This window comes from Nothobranchius furzeri, chromosome 5 (genome assembly GCF_043380555.1).
Source record: "Nothobranchius furzeri strain GRZ-AD chromosome 5, NfurGRZ-RIMD1, whole genome shotgun sequence".
NCBI lineage: Eukaryota > Metazoa > Chordata > Actinopteri > Cyprinodontiformes > Nothobranchiidae > Nothobranchius > Nothobranchius furzeri.
In genome coordinates, this window is record NC_091745.1 from 42,687,522 (window position 1) to 42,708,127 (window position 20,606).

The 20,606-nt window shown below is 43.3% G+C and overlaps 1 protein-coding gene across 1 annotated transcript in view; it reads left to right on the top strand.

The window, feature by feature from the left end:
* The window catches only part of cdkal1 (CDK5 regulatory subunit associated protein 1-like 1), a 355,999-nt gene that overhangs the window by 335,028 nt on the left and 365 nt on the right, over positions 1 to 20,606 (top strand). The window contains exons 14-15 of the mRNA XM_015949107.3: positions 2,094 to 2,258; positions 20,230 to 20,606. The exon at positions 20,230 to 20,606 is cut by the window's right edge and continues 365 nt beyond it. Coding sequence (XP_015804593.1) covers positions 2,094 to 2,258; positions 20,230 to 20,367 — 303 coding nt within the window. The 3' untranslated portion in view covers positions 20,368 to 20,606. The remainder of the gene's footprint in view (positions 1 to 2,093; positions 2,259 to 20,229) is intronic.

Here is a 20,606-nt window from a genome sequence, read left to right on the forward strand (position 1 = left end):
CAGAGTATTGCTCGGCTCTCAACATAATGTTATTCAGTTAATTTATGATTTATTAAAGGGGGCAATTACTTTATCACATAGGGCTTGGCTTCTCTAACGTGTTTGATCTTTAAAAAAATCATCATTGGAAATCTTAATACTGTTATTTGTCTGGCGCCGAAATTTACTTGCTGATCTGAAAGTTTTAATCGTGACATAAAAAGCAATACGAAGAATTATTTAAGAATATTTTATCCCATCATGGCGGTAGTGGGAAGTTGAGGCACCTTGACACAAAGATACAGATGTGTGTGACCATGATTAGGAGGTCTGGTTTCATTTTACACAATCAGATTATATCTGGGCTGGCACTTATATTAGGTGGGTTATCCAAACCACTTCCTGTTGCTGTGTGTGTGTGTGTGTGTGTGTGTGTGTGTGTGTGTGTGTGTGTGTGTGTGTGTGTGTGTGTGTGTGTGTGTGTGTGTGTGTTAGCGCCTAAACGAGGAAGTAGCGGAAATGCTTTACAATGAAATTGGACGTGCTCTTTCATCATTTAATCACTATGAAATGGTCCAAAAATGACCCTCATCCACCTACACACACACACAGCTGCCCCCCGCTCTTCCCTGCTGTTTCACCTCTCTTCTCACAGTCTGGCTGCTGGCTACTATTATGCACAAACACACACATACGCGCACACACACACACTGATGGGGTCAGAGTGTTCAGCTGCAGGTGTGTTGATTGGACAGGTGTATCGCCGGCTGTGTGTCTGTTTGGCGTGCGCTCCCTCTCCTCCATCATATTCCACCGGCTGGATTAAAACCAACAGATTAACACTGAGGCAGGCCCAGTCCTGCCGCTGGAGCGGTGACAATCTCTCAGCGGTCCGTGCGCTATCGTCTGCCCCGTCGGTGACTTAACCCTGCAGAGTAGCGTAATGGTTAGACAGACCACCACATGATCTGACTCGACATGTAGCCTCCCTGCTGGCTGGAGACTCAGAACTCCCAGCATGTCCACGGCTGCTGATTTCAGTCTGATCCACTGACAGAAAGGGCAAGCAAAGAGAGGATTTATTGATCATTATATTCTTTAAACAGCTTGATAAAAAGGAAAGTACTGTTGCAGTTGCAGTTTGACGGATTAAATTCTTTAATAACGATACTATTATGAACTCTTGAGAGCATGAATTACACGCGGAGGGAATTTTTCTTCCTCACTTTGAAAGTTTAGATGTTTGTAAAGTAAACAAAAACTTATAAACTAAATAGAATTTACTTAAGCTGTACAGCTGCAATTTTAAATCCCACCAATAATCATACAAAACAAACCATCCAATTAGTGTTCACAAAGAGAGATTAAGAGAAAAAACAGAAGACTAACGAATCAGAGCTATAAATGCACACAGCACATCGCTCTGTTCTCTGTCAGCTTCGTAGCTCGTCTGAAACGTGTTTTTAAAGGAAAGGATTTTTCATACGTTTTTTTTTTTAATTTACAGGAATAAGTCATTAGGAACAAATTTCAATTCACAGGAAGGCGTAATTATAATTCTTTGTTTTCTCTTTCCTCCTGCTGTGACCAGCCAAGGTTTGTCGTTGCCATGGTGTTGGAACAAGAAAACCTCAAATCCCTGCAGTTTGTCTCACAGCTGCTGCCATACTTCCTGACCTTGAGGTTTTACATAAATGGGATTGAAAGGATGTTATTTCTTTTTAACAGTGGCCAAACAACAGTGTGCAGGAAGCAGCTCTGAGCAGCAGCTAATTGCAGATGTAGCTGACAGATGTGAAGAAACATTCAGAGAATCTGATTCTGACCACGTTCTGTCATTCAGAGGAAATCACAGAAATGCTGCTTTGTTAATGTACATTTTTAGTTTCGCCGTTTGCGAAGGAGGAAAATAAATAGCTTGAGAAAAGGCTGTTTGATGATCCTTCCTTCCCCACACCACACCTCTCAGCGTGACAGTGGTGTCAGAGGTGAGATTGTTACTCCTGTGGTTGGTACAGAATAACCGTTATGCTGAGAGGCGTGGTCTATCACATCCCGAATGGAATGTTTTTTTTAACTTGTTGTATTGTTTGTGGTGTATTTATGGTTTGCAGGTGCTGGTACCTAAAAGAGCAGAATTCAAAGGGAAGATGATTGAAGTGGACGTTTACGAGGCAGGAAAACACTTTATGAAGGGAAAACCGGTGGAAGACAGCACACCGTTCACTCCGTCCATCTCTGCGCCGCTTCTAAAAGGAGAAGTGTCAGGTCTGAAGCAGGTAAACGCACAGATCACCATGGCTCTACAAAACCACTACGTAAACGCAAACTTGCTTATGGAGGGTTGTTGTGAAATGAGAAAACATGGCTCAAGTGTTTGGGTGGTTGTCTTTCAATCAAAGGACCGATTGCTCAGTTCACAGCCCCTCCTAAGTGTTGGCATGCTCTTGAGCAAACTGACGGTATCCCTTATTCCCCCATTCATCAGTCTTGTGACAATAACACAAAGCACTGTACACGTGTTTGTGTGAATTAATGGCAGACGCCTTGTAAAAGCGTCGTCAGAACCTACAAGTATGTTGTCAATGTGTTGATCAGTATATGATAATCACAGGTGTTTTACCTCTCCCGTGTCAAAGTGCTTTAGAAATTCTTTTCTTACTTTACCACATCACATGTTCTAATTTAGAACACAGGAAGGTGAAGGTCAGAAAACCGATAATACGGGGCTGCACGTTAACGTTTTTAGCTTGTAGCATGGTGCTACAAACATTTTATAGCACATAACAAAAAGTTGTAGTGCTAGCACAAAAACTGTTACAGTCTCTGAAAACCAAAAGTAGTTCTTGTAATGCCTTTAACACACTGACAAACCCTAAAATAAGGAAAACACAATAACAGTAAACAGGGATGGGTACCGAATTTGGTACTTTTTAAGGTACCGACCGAATTCCATAGTACCGACCGAGCACCGATTCACGTCGTTTCAAACGGTGCCTCGTTTCGGTACCCGTCCTTCATAACGAGAACTTGCCAAGACAGCTGCGTACGCGCAAGAGCGTTATGTCGTCGGTCGCTGCGAGCCAGTTGTAAACAGAGCAGCATGGTAGAAAGAACGCACGCTAAAGCTTGGGTCCACTTCACTAAATGTGATGGGTAACTGGGTGATGATGAAACCAGCGACAGACAACGATCTAAGTGAGACATCCTCATCTTAATCTGCTCCGGTAGGTAAATAAAATGTTTAACATAACATTACCTTGATACGGTGTGTTAGCTTCCGTTTTGCTAATGATGTGTTCGCTTTCTCCTCGGATCTCCGAATTTCCGACTAGAACATGAATGCGCTCTAAAGTTTGGCTTCACTTTACTAAATGCGACGGGTTAAGTCTTTGATATTTTCAGACAACAAACTGTCACTGCATTCCTCCACATATAAAACGATGAAGGCTGTATTAATAACGGTCAGTTCAGTTTATTTCCTCTCCTCCAACAAACCTGTTGTGAATATTGGTGTCCTTTAAATAGATCGGCCCTTACCTGTGTGAGCTGCTGAGGCAGTGTCTGTTAGATAAGTAATTTTAGATAAGCAGTAGCTGGTTAAACTGTTCCCTATCTGCCTTTCACCACACATAAACTCTGTTCACAGTCACACACAAAACCATGTTAATGTATCTGTTTCACTGCGTGTTATTTCTCACTCTGACTAGCTGTAGCTTATAACTCAGGACACGGAGCCACAGAGCAGAATATGATACACTTTCTAATTTCACACTCCATCAGCCTTTACTTCCACACAGAGAGGGAGGGGAAGAAAGGTACTGACTCACCGGGGAGGGAGGGGGTGTGGATGAGAAGGGAAAGCGTGCAGAGAAAGAAATGGATAGCAGCGAATGAAATAAAAAAGAAAGGTTATACATCAAGCCAGGCGATATGTCACTCAGCAGTAAAAAGTTCAGCTGTGGCGACTAGAGCTCGTAAAGTCTTCATCCCGTCTTATGTTCACCTCCAAGACAAACGCTACCTCACCTTACCCTCATACACATTCCTGTCTTTTCTCCGCAAATATAAACGTAAACATGTAATAAACAACGAGTCCCGCTCTTCTACACATTGTCAAGTCTTCAATTTGATCACACCGTGGTGCATTCTCTCACATTTACTCATAAGCAGAGTCTCAACAACACCCAGAAAAAAGGAAGCTTGTGGAGTTGTTGTCGGAGGTCACACAGAGGTCACGTCTTGAGTGACAATAGTCTAATTGAATACATTAGTGTTTGTAGGAGGCTGTGAAGCTTCTATTTCTATCTGAGAGTGATATCATTGTCTTTGATCACATTTGCAATGGAAGTGTGACAAAAGCAGGGAGCTATGGTGTAACCAAATACTGCATATTAAAACTAATTAATTCAAGAAAATGGATTTAAAAGAGAGAGAGAGTGAATTAGAAACCAGTTAATCTAATCAGTAGTCCAGAGGGGGACTGGTGTAGAATTTATTAGCAATTTGCAACTTGCAGAAAGGTATTGATGCTCGTCTATGCTTTCCACTGCACGTGTGTGCCATAACTGTTGAGATTTATTAAGTGATCTCCAATGAGGCTGCTGATGATCTCTAACTCCCGGTCCTCGTGACCTGCATTGGCTCTTCTTAATGGCCCTTGTGCACAATGCAATAATTGACCTAATGACGTGGAAAGGCAGCATTCTCTCCAGGCTGCTCACAGACCCGATTATCGTCGGGTTCGCTGGTATGTGATGTCCTTGACAGCTGTGTGAATTTTCCAGATATAACTACTCCAAAGCAGAAGGCTCGAAACAATGTTTGTGTTTGTTTTTTAATCTGTTTGTTAGCAAAATGTCACCTGAACCACTGGACGGATTTTAATTATACTCTCAGGAAGTAATTATCAGATGTGCATCTACATCTGATTAATTTTTTGGGGTCAACTCAATTCAAGAGGGCTGTCACAACCAGTCAATATTATCAAGGTACAAAAGTGGCTCTTATTCAGTCAGTTTTACAGGTAGAGCTAACATTTGGTGTTGTGTTAGCTGATCGCTAACTAGAGCTTAAAGTCCTACACACTGCATGAGAGAATAAGACTTCTTTTAGAAGTTTTATGATCATCTAGGCGGCCTCTTCTATCCTAAGATAATCACCAGATTATTTCCTTTTCTTAGCATTTATATTTTTGCATTTGATTTGTAACGTTTCTCTGGTTGTATGTGGCAACTGTCGAAGAGCGTATGTGTCACTATTATTTGGGTGCAGAGAATACTTGGTTATAAGTTCTTTTAGTACTCAACAGCACTGGTGGTGTCCATTTTTTCCAAGTTGGAAGCTGGAACGTAAAACGAGCCCGTCGTGTCATTTCCTTCTCAGAAATTCTGGGTCCTGAGGACAAGTGGAACGCAGCATTAGAATAAAACTAAAGGATGCAGTGGTTTCTTAGGGGTGCAAGAAATAACTTCTGTCACTCCTGTTTATTGGCATCGGTTCTATAACAGCCTTTTGTCGGCCGTCGTATTACAAATGCCGACGCTGCTGCGTTATCTCGGTGCAAACTCAGCAACCTTGCAGACTTGAAACGGTTACTTTAGACTGTGATTATTTCACTGTAGAATTCTTACATATTGCCCCTTTAACTGTGCTGCCATGTTCTTTAAGAAAGACTGGTCTATCTCATGACTTAGGCCTAGTCCACACGTAGCCGGGTTTTTTTTAAAAACGAATATCCGCCCCTCCAAAAACTTGCATCCACACCACCGCGTTTTAAAAACAAACTCTGTCCACACGTACCCGGATAAATACGTTGTTAAGGACCTGCCAGACCTGTAGGCGGCAGTACTTCCCCCATTCTTAACCTCGTCCTTCGTCTGTGGTCTTCCGCAAGGAGCAGTAATTCCGCTTGCAAAAACAAACAAGCAGAAAGCGCTTGGACAATTGATGGATTGGGTAGTGACAGAGCGCAGCTCTGAGGGCTTCCATGATGCCGGCTAGTGTAAACACAGGTCGCACACGTGATGTCAGCATTTTTTTGTTGCGGAAAGTGACGTTGCTGACCTTAAAACTCTAGTTTTGTCTGTCCACACGCAGACACCCAAAACGGAGAAAACACAGATCTTCACTTTGGCCGGAGATTTTAAAAAGATCCGTTTTCGTGTGAAAAAACTCTGTTTTCATGTGGATAACAGGCCAAAACGTAGAGAAATATCTACGTTTTAGCAGATCCCTGGCTACGTGTGGACAGGGCCTTAAACACATGTAGTGCTTGGGTTGGGTCATGCTGGTAAAGCCTCTGGATTTAGCACTGTAGCTGTTTGACGTACCTGTCATGTTTTGTGCTCTACGTCAACATCATCACGTTGGGGTGATTTTACACCAGCACAGTTCAGGCTGCTCTGTTTTATTAGGAAGAGAGTGGCACAAACCTTTAACACCTTTATTTGGCTTCACACCACACTTTTGAAAGTGGACCAAACCACCTGGTTGGTGGTTTTGGGCAATAATGCTTGAAAAGGGCACCGACCACGATGGAAAAAGGCACAAACACCCAGCTCAATGCACTGCCTTCAGCCAGCAACTAAAACAACTAAAACAATGGTGGGCATGAGCAACCCTGAAAACGAGTCCTCAGACCATCTAGCCTGTAACACTGTACCTCCTCACAACTCTACGCCGAGAGGCGTATTCTTGGTTACATCTACTTCTTTGTATTCCTGTTTCAGACTTTTTCCCTCCTCTCTCTTTGGTTCCTTAAGGCTCACCTGCAAGTGATTCAAGACCCACATTTTCAGTTAGACCACAATTCATTTGCTTGCTCTACACCGGAGTTCAGCTTCACTCCTGCCCGTTAGGTGAGCTATCCTGGGAAAAGACCTCTCGTGCTGGTGTGGAGGCACCCTTTCATCCCACACCTCTGCCTGCTTTGTTTACGTCAGAGGACTTGTTTGCAGGGTGTCGCTGGCTCAGTTGGTACATTCATGAGCAGACAGAATCCGTTCAAAGAAGGCCTCATCTTTAGGGCCAGAATGGGGAATTGTTTAGTGAAAGATCTTTGATTCATCCTTTTGCACTGACATTTCGTTCTACTTTCTTTTGTTCCTGTGAAAGCGTAAAGGCTGTACTGAGGTGCACATTTGCTAAGCTTCTGTTAAATATATAAAAATATAGTAACACTTACCTGATCCTAAAGCCTGCTTTGTTCTGTCAAAGAACAGATCATTATTTTAGTACTTTCACTTACTTTCAACTATGAAGCACGCTGTTGTCTCAGAACATGAATTTTTACAAACACTCGCAGGGCCCTGGCCTACATATCTATTTTCTATGAGACTCTGCGTGAGTCCGCCACATACTGCGCTGAACGTGTGTGTTTGAGATGAATGTGTGATTATGAGAAGGCTGAAATTCACTCGCATGTCTTCCAGCAAGGTCTATAATTACAAGCTTTTTGCGGAAAGCAACAAAAAAATCCGACAAAAAACAAGCCGCATAAGAAGAGACATAGTGTGATGAGCTCTGTGATTGCCAGGCGAGTGCAAAGAAGGCAGTCTTCACTTTGCCGTTTTATCTCGGATGAAGACGAGCGACGAGAGAGAGTGTGAGAAAAAGAGTGGTTCATAAGTGGGTGATTGGGTAGGCTGAGAGACCGACTAAGGTCTGTAATGTGTGTTTGTCGGAAAAGGAGCAAAGGGACAGATCTATCATGTCAGAGAGAGAGAGAGATGATTGCACACTAGCCAGCATCCATACTGATGTGAGTGGGAGTAAAGCAATATGGCCAAATGGATAGATGTGTAGGGGAGTGGGGAGGAATGACAGTCTGACGACAGACCAAGCTATGAGAAGTTTGTTCATGTGAGAACTTTTACTTTATTTTAGGTTTGACTTGATCCTTGTGCCCTGATTAACCACAAAAAGCTGTCAAACTGATGGGTAGTGATCTGTTTGTTCCCATCCATCTCCACCTGTGAAATTGCAACTTGTCCATGACATGACAGCTTCATTTAAAAGCCTTTATGATTTAGCCATTTCATTCCAGGGGGAAAAAGACCCCGCGTTTCCACAGATATAAATTGCTTTTATTGACATGGATGAGCCCCCCACTCCCTCCCTCTTTCTGTCTTTCACTTTTTCTCTGTCTGTCAGTCCTTCTTTCACCGAAATAGCACTTTAAGCAGCAGAGGGGGAAGGACAGTAAATGGGTCCTTTGGCAGGGCACAATAGCAGAGGAGGCACTCGGCAGGGAAGAGAAAGAGAAAGCCCCTTCACCTGTTCTCATCCCTGATGAAATTAAATGATGGAAGAGAGAGAGAGAGAGGAGAAAAGAGAAGCAGGAATGAAGGACGGTGAGTGAAGTAGATGGAGCGATGAGGAGACGCAGAAGCAGCTTGGAGAGTCGTCTAATAATCAGCTCTTTTCTCAGTGTATTTCCTCCAGATGACAGAGAGAGAGAGAGAGAGAGAGAGAGAGAGAGAGAGAGAGAGAGAGAGAGAGAGAGATCGATCCCATCCTTCCACCGCAAAAAACATCTCACCGGTTTTAAATCATGTCCCACAGAAGCTCAGATGGACCAAAGTGGAAACGTTTTCTCTGTTCTGTCCCGTCGTATCGGTGTATCTAGCTTGTTAAGGTGTGTTTTACACGAGAGAGCGCTGTAGTTTCTCAGATTCCTGTAGATGTGTGTCTAAAACCTGCCGGGAAACAACATTTTAGTTGTCTTCCGTGCAACAAAATCCTCTGGAGTCTGTTTTTAGACCTGCTGACACATTGCAGATTTAATTATCAGCTGACATCATCCTGAACATTTTCTTTTTTAAACCTGAAACAACCTTTAACTGTTTAACGTTGAAATGTCCCTCACGTCGCGCTAAAGGAAGTTTAGTTTCGAATGAAAAATGACAGATTTCTGTTTTCCCCTCAGGCACGGCTGCTAAATTTCACAAAGGTGAAACACGTTAGTGGTCAGTATTGCTCGTCTTTTGCATCCTTTTGCCTAAATCACAGAAACACAAAAACGCCAGGCGAACGCCGTTAGTTTGATGGTGAAGCTAATCGCGTGCAGGTTCCTGGTGGGTACATGTTTCTATGCACATGTATGATGATGCTTCCCGTTCAGATGAAACATCATTCCTGACGCACAAAGAAGCTTTTTTGCAGGTTGTGTGTTTTTCTGTTCCGTCAACACGCAGCTGTTGTGGATTGTTGCTTCGATCCTCGATCGTCATCCTCATTCATTTTCAAACATATTGTTGGTAATAAAGACAAACCATCACAAACAGACCGATGCACCGTTAATCCTCTCAAATCTATTTGAAGCTTTTATATATTAAATGTGTCAAAAGCTTTAGTTTGGCCTTTGTGTGACTGAACTTATAGCAAGTGATTTGTGTTACTCGGGGAGCAGCAGACAGAGCTATTTTAGGGGTTTCCTTCAGCGTGTCAAGCTGCATTACACGACCTGCACTGGTGAACTAAAGTCAGGCTCACAGGAATAAATGTTAAGCCATCAAAACATCAGTCAGCTCTATTTTCAGTGTTCTTACCTAACCCGTCAGCTAGCATTAGTCGGCCTCATTTTTGCTTAATTTGTCCCACATTTTGAATGTCAGATGGTTTTAGATTCCCCTTGAACTGAGCTTTGTTTGTGGATTACAGATGAAACACTCCTTTATCCAAAGACGGTGAAGAAAATAGACACAATATCACTGAGTAGATTTTATTTGTTTCTCCTGGTGATAATACATGTTTGTTTGTTTGTTTTTTCTGATGAAACATGAAACAGATTTTAGAGAAAAAAGCTCCAACAAGACCCGCCGTCATGTTTAGAGTTACTTTTTCACCAGTGGTGCTATTTAGGAGAATTTAGTAAAAAGAACAAGTAAATAAATTTTAAAAACTAGCCGTGATTTGTGGTAGTTTTTTCTATCAAAGCCATTAAAATTCGAATAAATACAAGTATGTGAAGTTTTTACTACTGTCCTAAAAAAGTAAGTGTTATAGTGTTTGCTGTTTCTTTACGGCTGTTGACATTTATTCATTATGATATTTTAATTAAAATATTTCTTTTAGCCTTGTTTCAGCTGCCATGATGAGGTTTTTATTAAATTAGTGTAAAATATATCAGTAGGGCTGCAGCTATCAAATATTTTAGCATCAAATCCTGTAGATGAATGGATTATTCTGCTTGACGACATTTCAAGTGAAACGAGACTGTAGTCGGCTGCTGAAAATAAAACTAAATAATAAACGGTTCAATAACACATATTAAACTGGTGTTGTCCAGTTCTCTCGTTCCCTTCTGATTTTTATAGTTATTAAATATTTTATGGAAAAAGTGGCCGTTTTAGGTTTGTATTAATATCACTCCAATCCTAGTTAGAATAGCATGACTACATATATGATCGGTAGAATGTAATTGTTTCTAGGGCTGCACCATATTAGGCAAACCTGCGAAATGCGATAACAGTGATTAATATTGCCATGACGATATTACTTGAAATAAACAAAAACTTAACTCAGGAACAAAAATAATAATAAAAAAAACAACGAAATATAAAAATGGCAAAAAAAAAACTCGTAAAAATGAGAAAAGTTAAAGATGTGAGGAAGGGGAAAAGAAAACGAACAAGAAAAGGCAATCAGTGATCCCGGGAAAAGCAGAATCAGCAGAAAGAGCAGAGCTAAGCTAACTCAGGTGTTTGCTAACCATCAAAATTAAGTGCCGTCGCCTCGGGGGCGGGACTCTAACCTATTAGAACCCACCCAATTGGCCAAATGGGCGAAGAGCTCTATTTGATTTGTTAAAAAAACATCATGCCTCTGATTGACAGAACGCATTATGTGTAGCAAACATTTGAGCTGACCATTCATTACGATATTTATCTGTTCTTTACGATATGTATACTGCACATGCTGATATCACGATAACGATATATATGTGATGTATTGTGCAGCCCTAATTATTTCATTAACATGTTGAGTAGTACGTTACTGGAAATGCTAATGACATTCAATTTCTACTGTTAAAAGTGTAATGGTGGCATTTAAATTTTATTATGTGCAGGTTGGCAGTAATTTGGTCTAAATTATAATCAAAGATAGAAGCGTTCTTGAATTACATGCTACAACGGTTTGCCAAAGCCCTCCTACAGTGTGTGGATCAGACTCGTAGCAACAACCAGACTCCAGGCAGCTGCTGCGGTTGTGCCCCACACCGCTGCAGCTGCGGACATCCACAAATGACCGGCATGGTGGGGATTGTTCATCCGCTTGTAGATTTCAGTCATTCACAACCATCACGTTTTTCCCGAGCCCCATTAGCATTAGCCAATCCGCCCCCAGCTTCATTCTTTATCCCAAACTTTGGACCGTTTCTGCCTTTTACTATAGGTTGTGTCTTTGCTGGTTCCTCTATTTTCCTCCACAGCACCTAGATGACCATTGCATACATTTAACAAAGTCTCAAATCAGTGAAGAAGTATTTGAGGAATTTAATCATTTGAACCATTTGATGATTCATTTCAGCCTCATATATAATTTTAATGCTGTCATTCAGATTAACACTTTATTTTAACCACAGTTTTGATTTTTTATACTATCTTGTAAATTACTTAATAAAGTAAGTAAGAGGAGATGTAAAATATAGAATGTAGAAAAACATTTGGGCTAAAATAGTTACTACAGGAAGAGTAGCATTACCGTTCCTTGTTAGCGTCAGTACTATCTAGTAGCAGACATTTGCAAACAGCCTATTCAGAAAAGACTGGAGCTTTTCTCGAACACAACATTTATTTCTTAAATGCATCCCAGTGAATGACCGTCCTTTGTTGCTCTGGGCTTCCCCCTAAAAATATTTACTCATCCTTTTCTGCACAAAAGAAAAGTTTTTAATTTCAATTAAGCAGATAAAAAATGATTGCAAATCATTTTTGCACTTTAAAACAAAAGTGTAGTCCATCCATTTTCGTCCGCTTATCCAGGGTCGGATTGCGGGGACAGCAGCCTAAACAGGGAGGTCCAAGCTTCCCTCTCCCAAGCCACTTGGGCCAGCTCCTCCGGGGGAATCCCAAGGCGTTCCCTGACCAGCCGTGAGACATAGTCCTTCCAGCGTGTCCTGGGTCTTTCCGTTGGACGTGCCCGGAAAACCTCACCAGGGAGGCGTCCATGTGGCATCCTAACCAGATGCCCGAGGCACCTCAACAGGCTCCTCTCGACTTGGAGGAGCAACAGGTCTACTCCGAGTCCCTCCTGGATGACAGAGCTTCTCACCCCATCTCTGAGGGAGAGCCCAGACACCCTGCGGAGAAAACTCACTTAAGCCTCTCGTATCCGCAGTCTCGTTCTTTCAAGTCTATGCATCATGAACCCCTCTGCCTTCTGTGTGTGTGTGTGTGTGTGTGTGTGTGTGTGTGTGTGTGTGTGTGTGTGTGTGTGTGTGTGTGTGTGTGTGTGTGTGTGTGTGTGTGTGTGTGTGTGAGAACAGTTGAAATCTAAACACAGTATGTGAGATTAACAGCATCAGAATTATTCTCATTATTCATTAACACTGATGTAAACAATACAACATAATTTATAACAGATGCAAATGATGCTGTTCTTTTAGCACGAGGCTTCAGTGTGTTTGCATTAATAATATTAGCTGCTTATATGGTATCATGTGCTAGTAGTGCTAATGTGCCATCACATAACTCATGGAGATCAATAAATGATAAATGACCCGCACTTGTATACCGCCTCTCAGAGTAAGGACTCCAAAGCGCTTTACACTACAGTGTATCATTCATCCATTCACACACACATTCACACACTGATGGTGATGAGCTACGATGTAGCCACAGCTGCCCTGGGACGCGCTGACAGAGGCGATAGTTGCGGAATAGACACAACCTGAATGAACACAGTTTAGTGATGTAGTGATTTGTAGTTTGTATATTTATACACTGTAATTAGATCTAAATATTATAATCAGAAGTGGTTGTTTTTATCATCAGGGAGTTTACTTAAACACTCTGTATTGACTGAGAGACAAGAAAAGAGAGAGTTGGGATCGTTTAAGAATCTTTAATTTCTATAATTATAAATTCTTACAATCTACCAGGACTATCTCAATGATGAATGCATATGGATTTGGATGTTTCGTGTTGGTGTGTGTGTGTGTGTTGTTCAGAATCTCTAGGCTGACGTAGCGAATCTGGTTGTTATGACTAGGCTACCACGAGGCTTCAGAAGCTGATGACATGAGCCGCCATTTTGTGCCATGACTACGTACCTATGGAGTCTCCCGCGGTCAGATCAGGAGTGTCAGGTCCTAGAACCCCCCTTGGTGCTGGGCTGATGAAACAGTGGTGCAGCACGACAAACCAGTCTACGGATAGCTCCGGTAGTAGTAGCAGATCTCGGCGGGTTCAGCTCTTATTGTGAAGGAACCGTCATCTTGTTGTTCAAACGACAGAAATTTCCAGCTTGACAGTTCTCAGCTTAAAATAGGAAAGTACAGCTGGCCAGCCTGTAACTTTTTTAATGATGACGATGAAAATCCTTAGGACCTCCAATTGAACAGAACTGAGGTTAAAATGGAACTGAACATAAAATGGCGTTGCCTTGTTTTATATCCCCTAATTGTTTACAAATCTTAGTAAACCGGATTGGACAACTTTCATTAAACAACCCAGATTCTGCCCTACGACAGACGAAAGTTCTGATTGGTTGAAAACAATGTGTCATGCGTTTCCATGGTAATGTAGATCAGTCTGTCTGGTGCAGTCCTGTTTATTCATTAAACACATAACTCGTGACATCTTTATTTCACAGATCATTCACCTGATTATTAATGACCAACATATGCTCTGATTAGCTTTATCACGAATAAAGTACTTTGATTAATTAATGGAAAGCGTTCTTCTCTTCTTCTGTCTCTTCTCCTGGAATGTAAACATACTGAAACAAGCGTCCGACCTTGGCGATGTTACTGTGTGAAGGGGCAGCTGTTAAGGGCAGACCATTATAATATTCATAACGCTACACAGATCAGACTCAGAGTGTGCCACACGGAAAACGATCCAGGCAGAAACATTTCCTGAACATGTTTTGTTCCTACAGGACATGTTCTACAGAAGATTCGGCCTCCCTGCTTTGGCCCATCACCAACAGGCTCACCTCCCTCACCTTGACCGCACACGTCTTTGTTCTCTTGCTAGCAAAACAATAAGTTATTGCCATCATCATATTTTTGTGTTGTGCTTGGGTGGGATTATTATGCTAGTAAAACAGCACATTAGTCATGCTTTCGGTATTCTGTGGTAAAGAAACCATCAAGCAGAGGTATGAAGCCGAGAGGAAGATGGAGGGTTGCTGCCGCTGCTGAGCGTGAGTCGTTTAGGGTTACCAGCCCAGAAAGTACCAACTCTGTTGAGATGAAAATCCACGACTCAGACATTCATGACCCAACCTGTGAGAGGAAGAGAACCAGCTCTAGATTAGAAGACTGCTCTTGAGTTGGATCTCCGGCTGTGTTTTGACCGCTCCAGAAGCACCAGAACAAACTTCTACCAAACACCTCTGGTAGCAGTTTAACCCTCCCACTGTACTAATGGGTGTGACCCCGCGAGGAAAGTGTACCATTGAGCAGGGTTGATGGTTTGTCCCTTGGATCCACGTGGCAGGGGTGAGGAGTGAGCACCACCTCACCCCTGCCACGTGGACCTCAAGGGATAAACCATCAACCCTGCTCAATGGTACACTTTCCTCGCGGGGTCACACCCATTAGTACAGTGGGAGGGTTAAGAGAAAAACCTGTGAGCATCAGTTTGATGTTTTTAGTCTGCCTATTTTATTTACCAATTAGACAAGCTGTCATGGAAATCAAACCATTTATGTCTGTTTTTGTGTCGGACGCGCAGCTGCAGCACACTCTCAGTGTCACTTTTGCCTCGTGGAATTAGACGTGTCTGAAGAGCCTACAGCATCCATTTACATACTCACACAGATGTGTGTGTGTGTGTGTGTGTGTGTGTGTGTGTGTGTGTGCGTGCGTGCGTGCGTGCGTGCGTGTGTGTGCGTGAGTGTGTGTGTGTGTGCGCGCGTGCGTACATGCGTGTGTGTGTGTGTGTGTGTGTGTGTGAGAGAGAGTGGAGTGACACCGACAGCTGGTGAGAATCATGTGAGAAACGTGACCGCTGTGTATTATACTCTGGCTCCCGTAATGTCCCGTGCGTGCACCAGTGTGTGTTTCTTTGTGAATATGTCGTTGACAGCAGCAGCACTCTCGGTTTTCTTTCTTTTTTTAAGAATCAGAAAGACATTTGAGAGGAATCGCCCGTTGAGGGAAAAGTTTCTTGCTACGTTAGCCAGTCTGGTTCCCCTAGTGTAGTGTTAGATGATTTTCAGAAGGGGGATTATTTCGGTCTGTTCTACCGCTGTGAGCAGAATGATAGACAATATCCAGCACAGGTCTACACACACACGCACACACACACACACACACACACACACACACACACACACACACACACTATAATGCTAACTCTCTTTCTCACAGACAAATGCACAAACGCAGCATGCTAGCTAGCAGGTGGTGAACCATCATCTCTCATTTTTCCCTGCTCCCTTTTTCTTCCTCTTCTTATTTTTCCTCCCTTTCTCTTTGCTCCCTTCCTCCCATCTTCCCCCACTGTGCTGACATGCACCTACTGGCACTTGGATTTTCACTTATCCTCCCTACAAGTAATAGATTTGAGACTGTACCATTCAGTCTGCCTCCAGGCACCCTGCTGTTAAAAGACACCTGCAGAGAGACAGATAAATAAAAGCATCAAGAAGGCAGTGCATTTGGCCTGTCAGCGAAGAGAAAGATAATAGTTTAGTTTCTCAACTTTTTAGCATAAGTTTTATGCTCACAGGTAACCGCTCTTTTTTATCTCTACACTAAATATTCATTTTACCTATTCGTAATGGTACAAGGAAGTAAAAATACAGATTAATAATAATTTCTAGAGAGATTTGCGTCCTGACGTGCTTTTATGATTTAAACTTGTTGGGAATAAACAAACGGGAAGTCCAACTTTCCAAGAGTGGCGCTGAGAGCAAATTCATCCCCCAAAACAATAAATAAATAAATAAATAACTGGTACAAAAAAAAAGCCATAGATACATATTCTATGTGCAGAACAGCTGGCTTTGTCACTTTTCACAGAGTTGTCTTCTCAGAAAACTCAGAATTTCACTCTTTGTTGTAGGACGCTCATCATAAACACAAATGCAAACGGTTCACAGAAGGAATTAAAACCTTGAAAGTCTGTGGGTAGCTGTGCCGCCGCGCTGTTTCATGTAAGCAGCAACAAGCAGAGATCCGCTCTCAGCTGTGTGTGTTAGTAAAATATCACATGACCATGTGATTAGAAATCAGGCCCGAAAACGTGATTTCCAAAGGATTGGAATCAGGTTGGGGGGGGGGGGGGGGGCAGGTGTAATCGCTGTTGCCACGTAGCAAGAAGGTCCTGGGGTCTTTCTGTGTGGAGATGGCGTATTCTTCCTGTGCATGTGTGGGTTCTCTCTGGGTACTCCCCCTCCATGCCACAGTCCAGAAACATGGCTGTGGGGTTGACTGGTCTCTCTGAAGTTGTCCGTAGGTGTGAGTGTGTTTGTCCCGTGTCTCATCCCTGTGATGGACTGGCAACTTCTCCTGGGTGTGAGACGGCTGGAGATGGGCACCAGCCCCCTCGCGCCCTGCGTGGACAAGTGGGTTTATAAAGTGGATGGAATCGGATTTCATCTTAAAAAGCAACAACTGTGCTTTTAAAGTTTGTCCTGATGTGGAGATTTAGGGTTTAGTTTTAATCTCAACACGTTCCCCTACATCAGTATGGAAGGAGACACCACAGTTATATTATTCATGCAGCAGTTAGCTAGTAGGCTAACGCCTCTCCACAGATGAAATGTGTGTGTTCTGGTGTTGTTTTAAACCGGGCAGCGACGACTGTGCAGCAGCCACTCGTCACGACTCTCTGGGGTTACTGTTGAGTTGAGCTGGAAACCCGCTCGGCCTCCACGAGTGTACTTCCCATCCTAATGCTCGGGAGCGTCAGGAAACACAATCGTCTTTTCTTTCTCTGACCGTTTAGGTGTCTTAAATGTTGGACCGCTGGTTTCAAAGCCTGCAGAGATTTCAACGAGCCAGATCACCAGAAGGCTCAGGAATCACTCATCACACCTTTCCCAGGAGTGCGCTCCACCTGAAAGCACCGCTCGGGCTTTTTCAAGCATATTTCATAACAAAGAAAAGTTGTATGCCTTAAGCCTGTAGGCAGCCTGGAGGGATCCCAACCTTAAGAAAATGTGGATGCGTCAACCAGAATCATGTTACCGAGCCTCTGTCCACCCAATGTGTCACCGAGGCGTAGTCGGTCATAGAATCTGCGCTCCTTTGTGCGCTGCGACAGAGGAAACTATTCACGAAGAGGACTGGGCGACAAGGTGGCGTTTGTAACCGCGAGTGAGCACAGGAATAAAACATCAGTAACGTGGAGGCAGAGGACAGATGCTGCACAGCTGCCCTGACACGTGTAGGAGTGTGTTCACGCTCTGCTACACAAACTGGAGCCCAACACGTCTGACATGAGGTTCTCAGGCCACGTTCAGATGGAAACCGACAGAGCTTTTGACTAAGGTGCAACATTTCAGGCTCATTTCTCCATTTCTACTCCTGGAAGGGTTTTTTTTTTATGCACAGTTCTTTATGTTGCCCGAACACTTTAAACATCTAATAACTGAGAGAAAAAACTGAGAATCCAGCGTGCTTTCATCTGAAATTCCTGACATGACAGGATTTGAGCTTTATAGCTCTTAAATGTTTCTGCTTTGACACTCGGGAGTTCTGTGTGCAGACTAATGAGGAATTCAAGCCCTGCAATTAATGTGATTTGTCTGAAATTTAATCAAACAAATGTCTGAAAATATTCAGTCAGAAATGTGTAAATCGCTTTTGGCCTTTTTCTTTTGGGATTTTTTTGCCCCGCAAGTATTAAAACTGCTAAAACTTATATTGGCAGCAGTTTTTTTATACATTTTAATGCTTAATACAGTGTGACAATCGGAAGACGTTTAAATGGGAGTGAGAGCCGGTCTGAGTCAATAAAGCCGCCGTGTGACAGAGATCAAAGTCAAACCTGCTGCCGTCAGAGTGTACTTGAATAAAGGCTATTCTAGATATTTAGATCAATTCCTCAATAGTTCCCTGCATAAATTACTGTAATGAAATGTCATTTTAGCGGCTGTCACACCGGAGGCACCCCATGCGCTCCACAAGGTAACCCACATCGATTTCCTCTCCCACGAAAGATGCAGTCGCCGCTCTAATCCATTAAAACCACCACTTCCTCAGCTGCTTTGTATATTTATGCCTTTCTTTAGATTTTACCAGAGCTGTCCACTCTCACACGTCCAGAGAAAACGAAACAACCGCCTCATCAGAACGAGGTGGTTTAGGACGCGTAACCCCCGCCAGACCAAAGCAAGCGAGCCTCAGCGTTACTGAAGCCCTGTAGAGATCAGCTCTCTCGTCGTCCTCTCTAACCGCACCACCGTGAGGCTCCTCGAGCCGCAGACAGCACTCGGCTGTAATTGGATCACAGCTAAACTGCATTAACCGCTCGCGCAGTTATAGTAATTGAAATGCACTCATTTGCATACGCAAATGGACGCCTTTATGATAGCTCTCGTTCTGGAAATATTGAAAGAAGCTCTCCAGGAATAAAAACGCCACTTTACTGTGATTGCTGTAAAAATGAAAGGTGTGGAGATAAAACGGAAGGAAGATGAGAGTTTAGGGAAACACAAACACGTTATTAATGCCACGTGTGTGATGCTAACATGAAGTGGCATTAATACACGTGTTTCTGTGGGCGCATCGTAACTAACAGCAGTTATTCTGCCTGTTGATACAACAGCTCTGCTCTCAGCATCCCATCATTTGCTCTCTCCACTGATCTGCTGCTTCTCAGCTCCTTGTTTGCGTTGGATCACTAAAAACTTCAGAGATACAGGGTGAGGAGGGATCTAAGCCAGACGGTGAAGGGGTTCTCAGTCCTGGTTCTGGAGGCTCGGTGACCGACGTGTTTTTGTTGTTCCTCTGCTCCAACACTCCTGGTTCAGTAGGCGAGTCGCCTGTTCAGCAGCTCATCAAGCTCTGCAGAAACCTGTTAATCACCTACTGAATAAAAGCAGGTGCATTGAAGCAAGGCAACAACTAAACTGTACAAGATAGTGGCCCTCTAGGACCAGGACCGAGAACCCATGGTCTGGATTAACCCGTCGATCATCGTTCCAACCCTCACCTCTCATCATGATGTCTGGTTGAAGACCGAAGGGACAAGATCTTGAAAGCAGGTGGTCAAAATGAGTCGGAGACTCGTGTTTATTACGCGCTACACTTTCATAATGCATCGAGCTCAGCAGTCCAGATCGAGTTAGGAGAGCAATTTAAAACATCTGGAAGTTTTAGTTCTAAAAGTTTGTCTGTGAAACTGTGAAACCTGCATTCCAGAGGGAAACATAACAGGAAATATGCCACAAATCTTTACAATACGTTCTGAAACACAGCTGGTAGGAAGGGAGCTGATGGGTAAAACGCGGCTGTTACGTTACGAGCCGCGTTCAGCGGGAAGGCTGGGGATTTGTGCTGGGTTTTTGGTCCTCACTGGAGAAGTTCTCGAGGCAAACGCGGGACAAGCTGGAGGAATCCCTGGGCTGGGCTGGGCTGGGGGCGCCGCTGAGACCCATCAGATGAGCTGGTGGAGGTCAGTCTGGGCTTCCCTGTAGAGCTGCTTCTCCTCCAGCCCGGAGCTGGATGAGCGGAAGAAGACCTAACCCTAGAATCAGAGATGCTTCCTCGTTTCAGTTTCCCACAACAAAAACCATTTTCTTCTGCTGTGTCTCATCTCCATGTTTAGATTTTGAGCAGCATTCATGAGGAATTCTCTAAAAAGTCTGAAAATGTTTGTGAGGGTTTTCAGTGACGAGGCTTCAACTCTGTTTGTGTTCAGACTCTTTAGAGTGAGTGAGTGAGTGAGTGAGTGAATGAGTGAGTGAGTGAGTGAGTGAGTGAGTGAGTGAGTGAGTGAGTGAGTGAGTGAGTGAGTGCTCGAGGAATCAGCTCAACTCTGCATCAAGCTGCTCATGAAGTGTGTTTGGGTGATGATGGAGGTTCTGCTGAGATGAAGGACTAATCCAGTCTGTGTCTCTGTGCAGAAACAAGGAGCAGCTGCTGCAGACCCGACTCTCTCCATCGGCTCCTACCGACCGGACAGGGAGGTGCTGAGGAAGCTGTGGATCGGCGTGGCGCTCGCAGCCGCCATCTTGGCCCTTATTGTTGAGAAGTTATACTGAGAGCAAGAATTCACTGGCGTCTTGAACCCTGTGGATGGGTCTGGGTTACAGAAGCTGATGTTTAGTAAACGAGAAGGATCGGATGTTTTCAGGTGTCGGCCGTTGAGTGAAGCTTCAGTATCATTTTTAGGATGTGACAAATTCAATAATTTCATATTTATTTTTGAAAAGAAAACAATATTTTTTTCAAGCTGCATGTTTGTCATTTAGAAGTTTGTTTGTGTTCATTTGTATGTTTT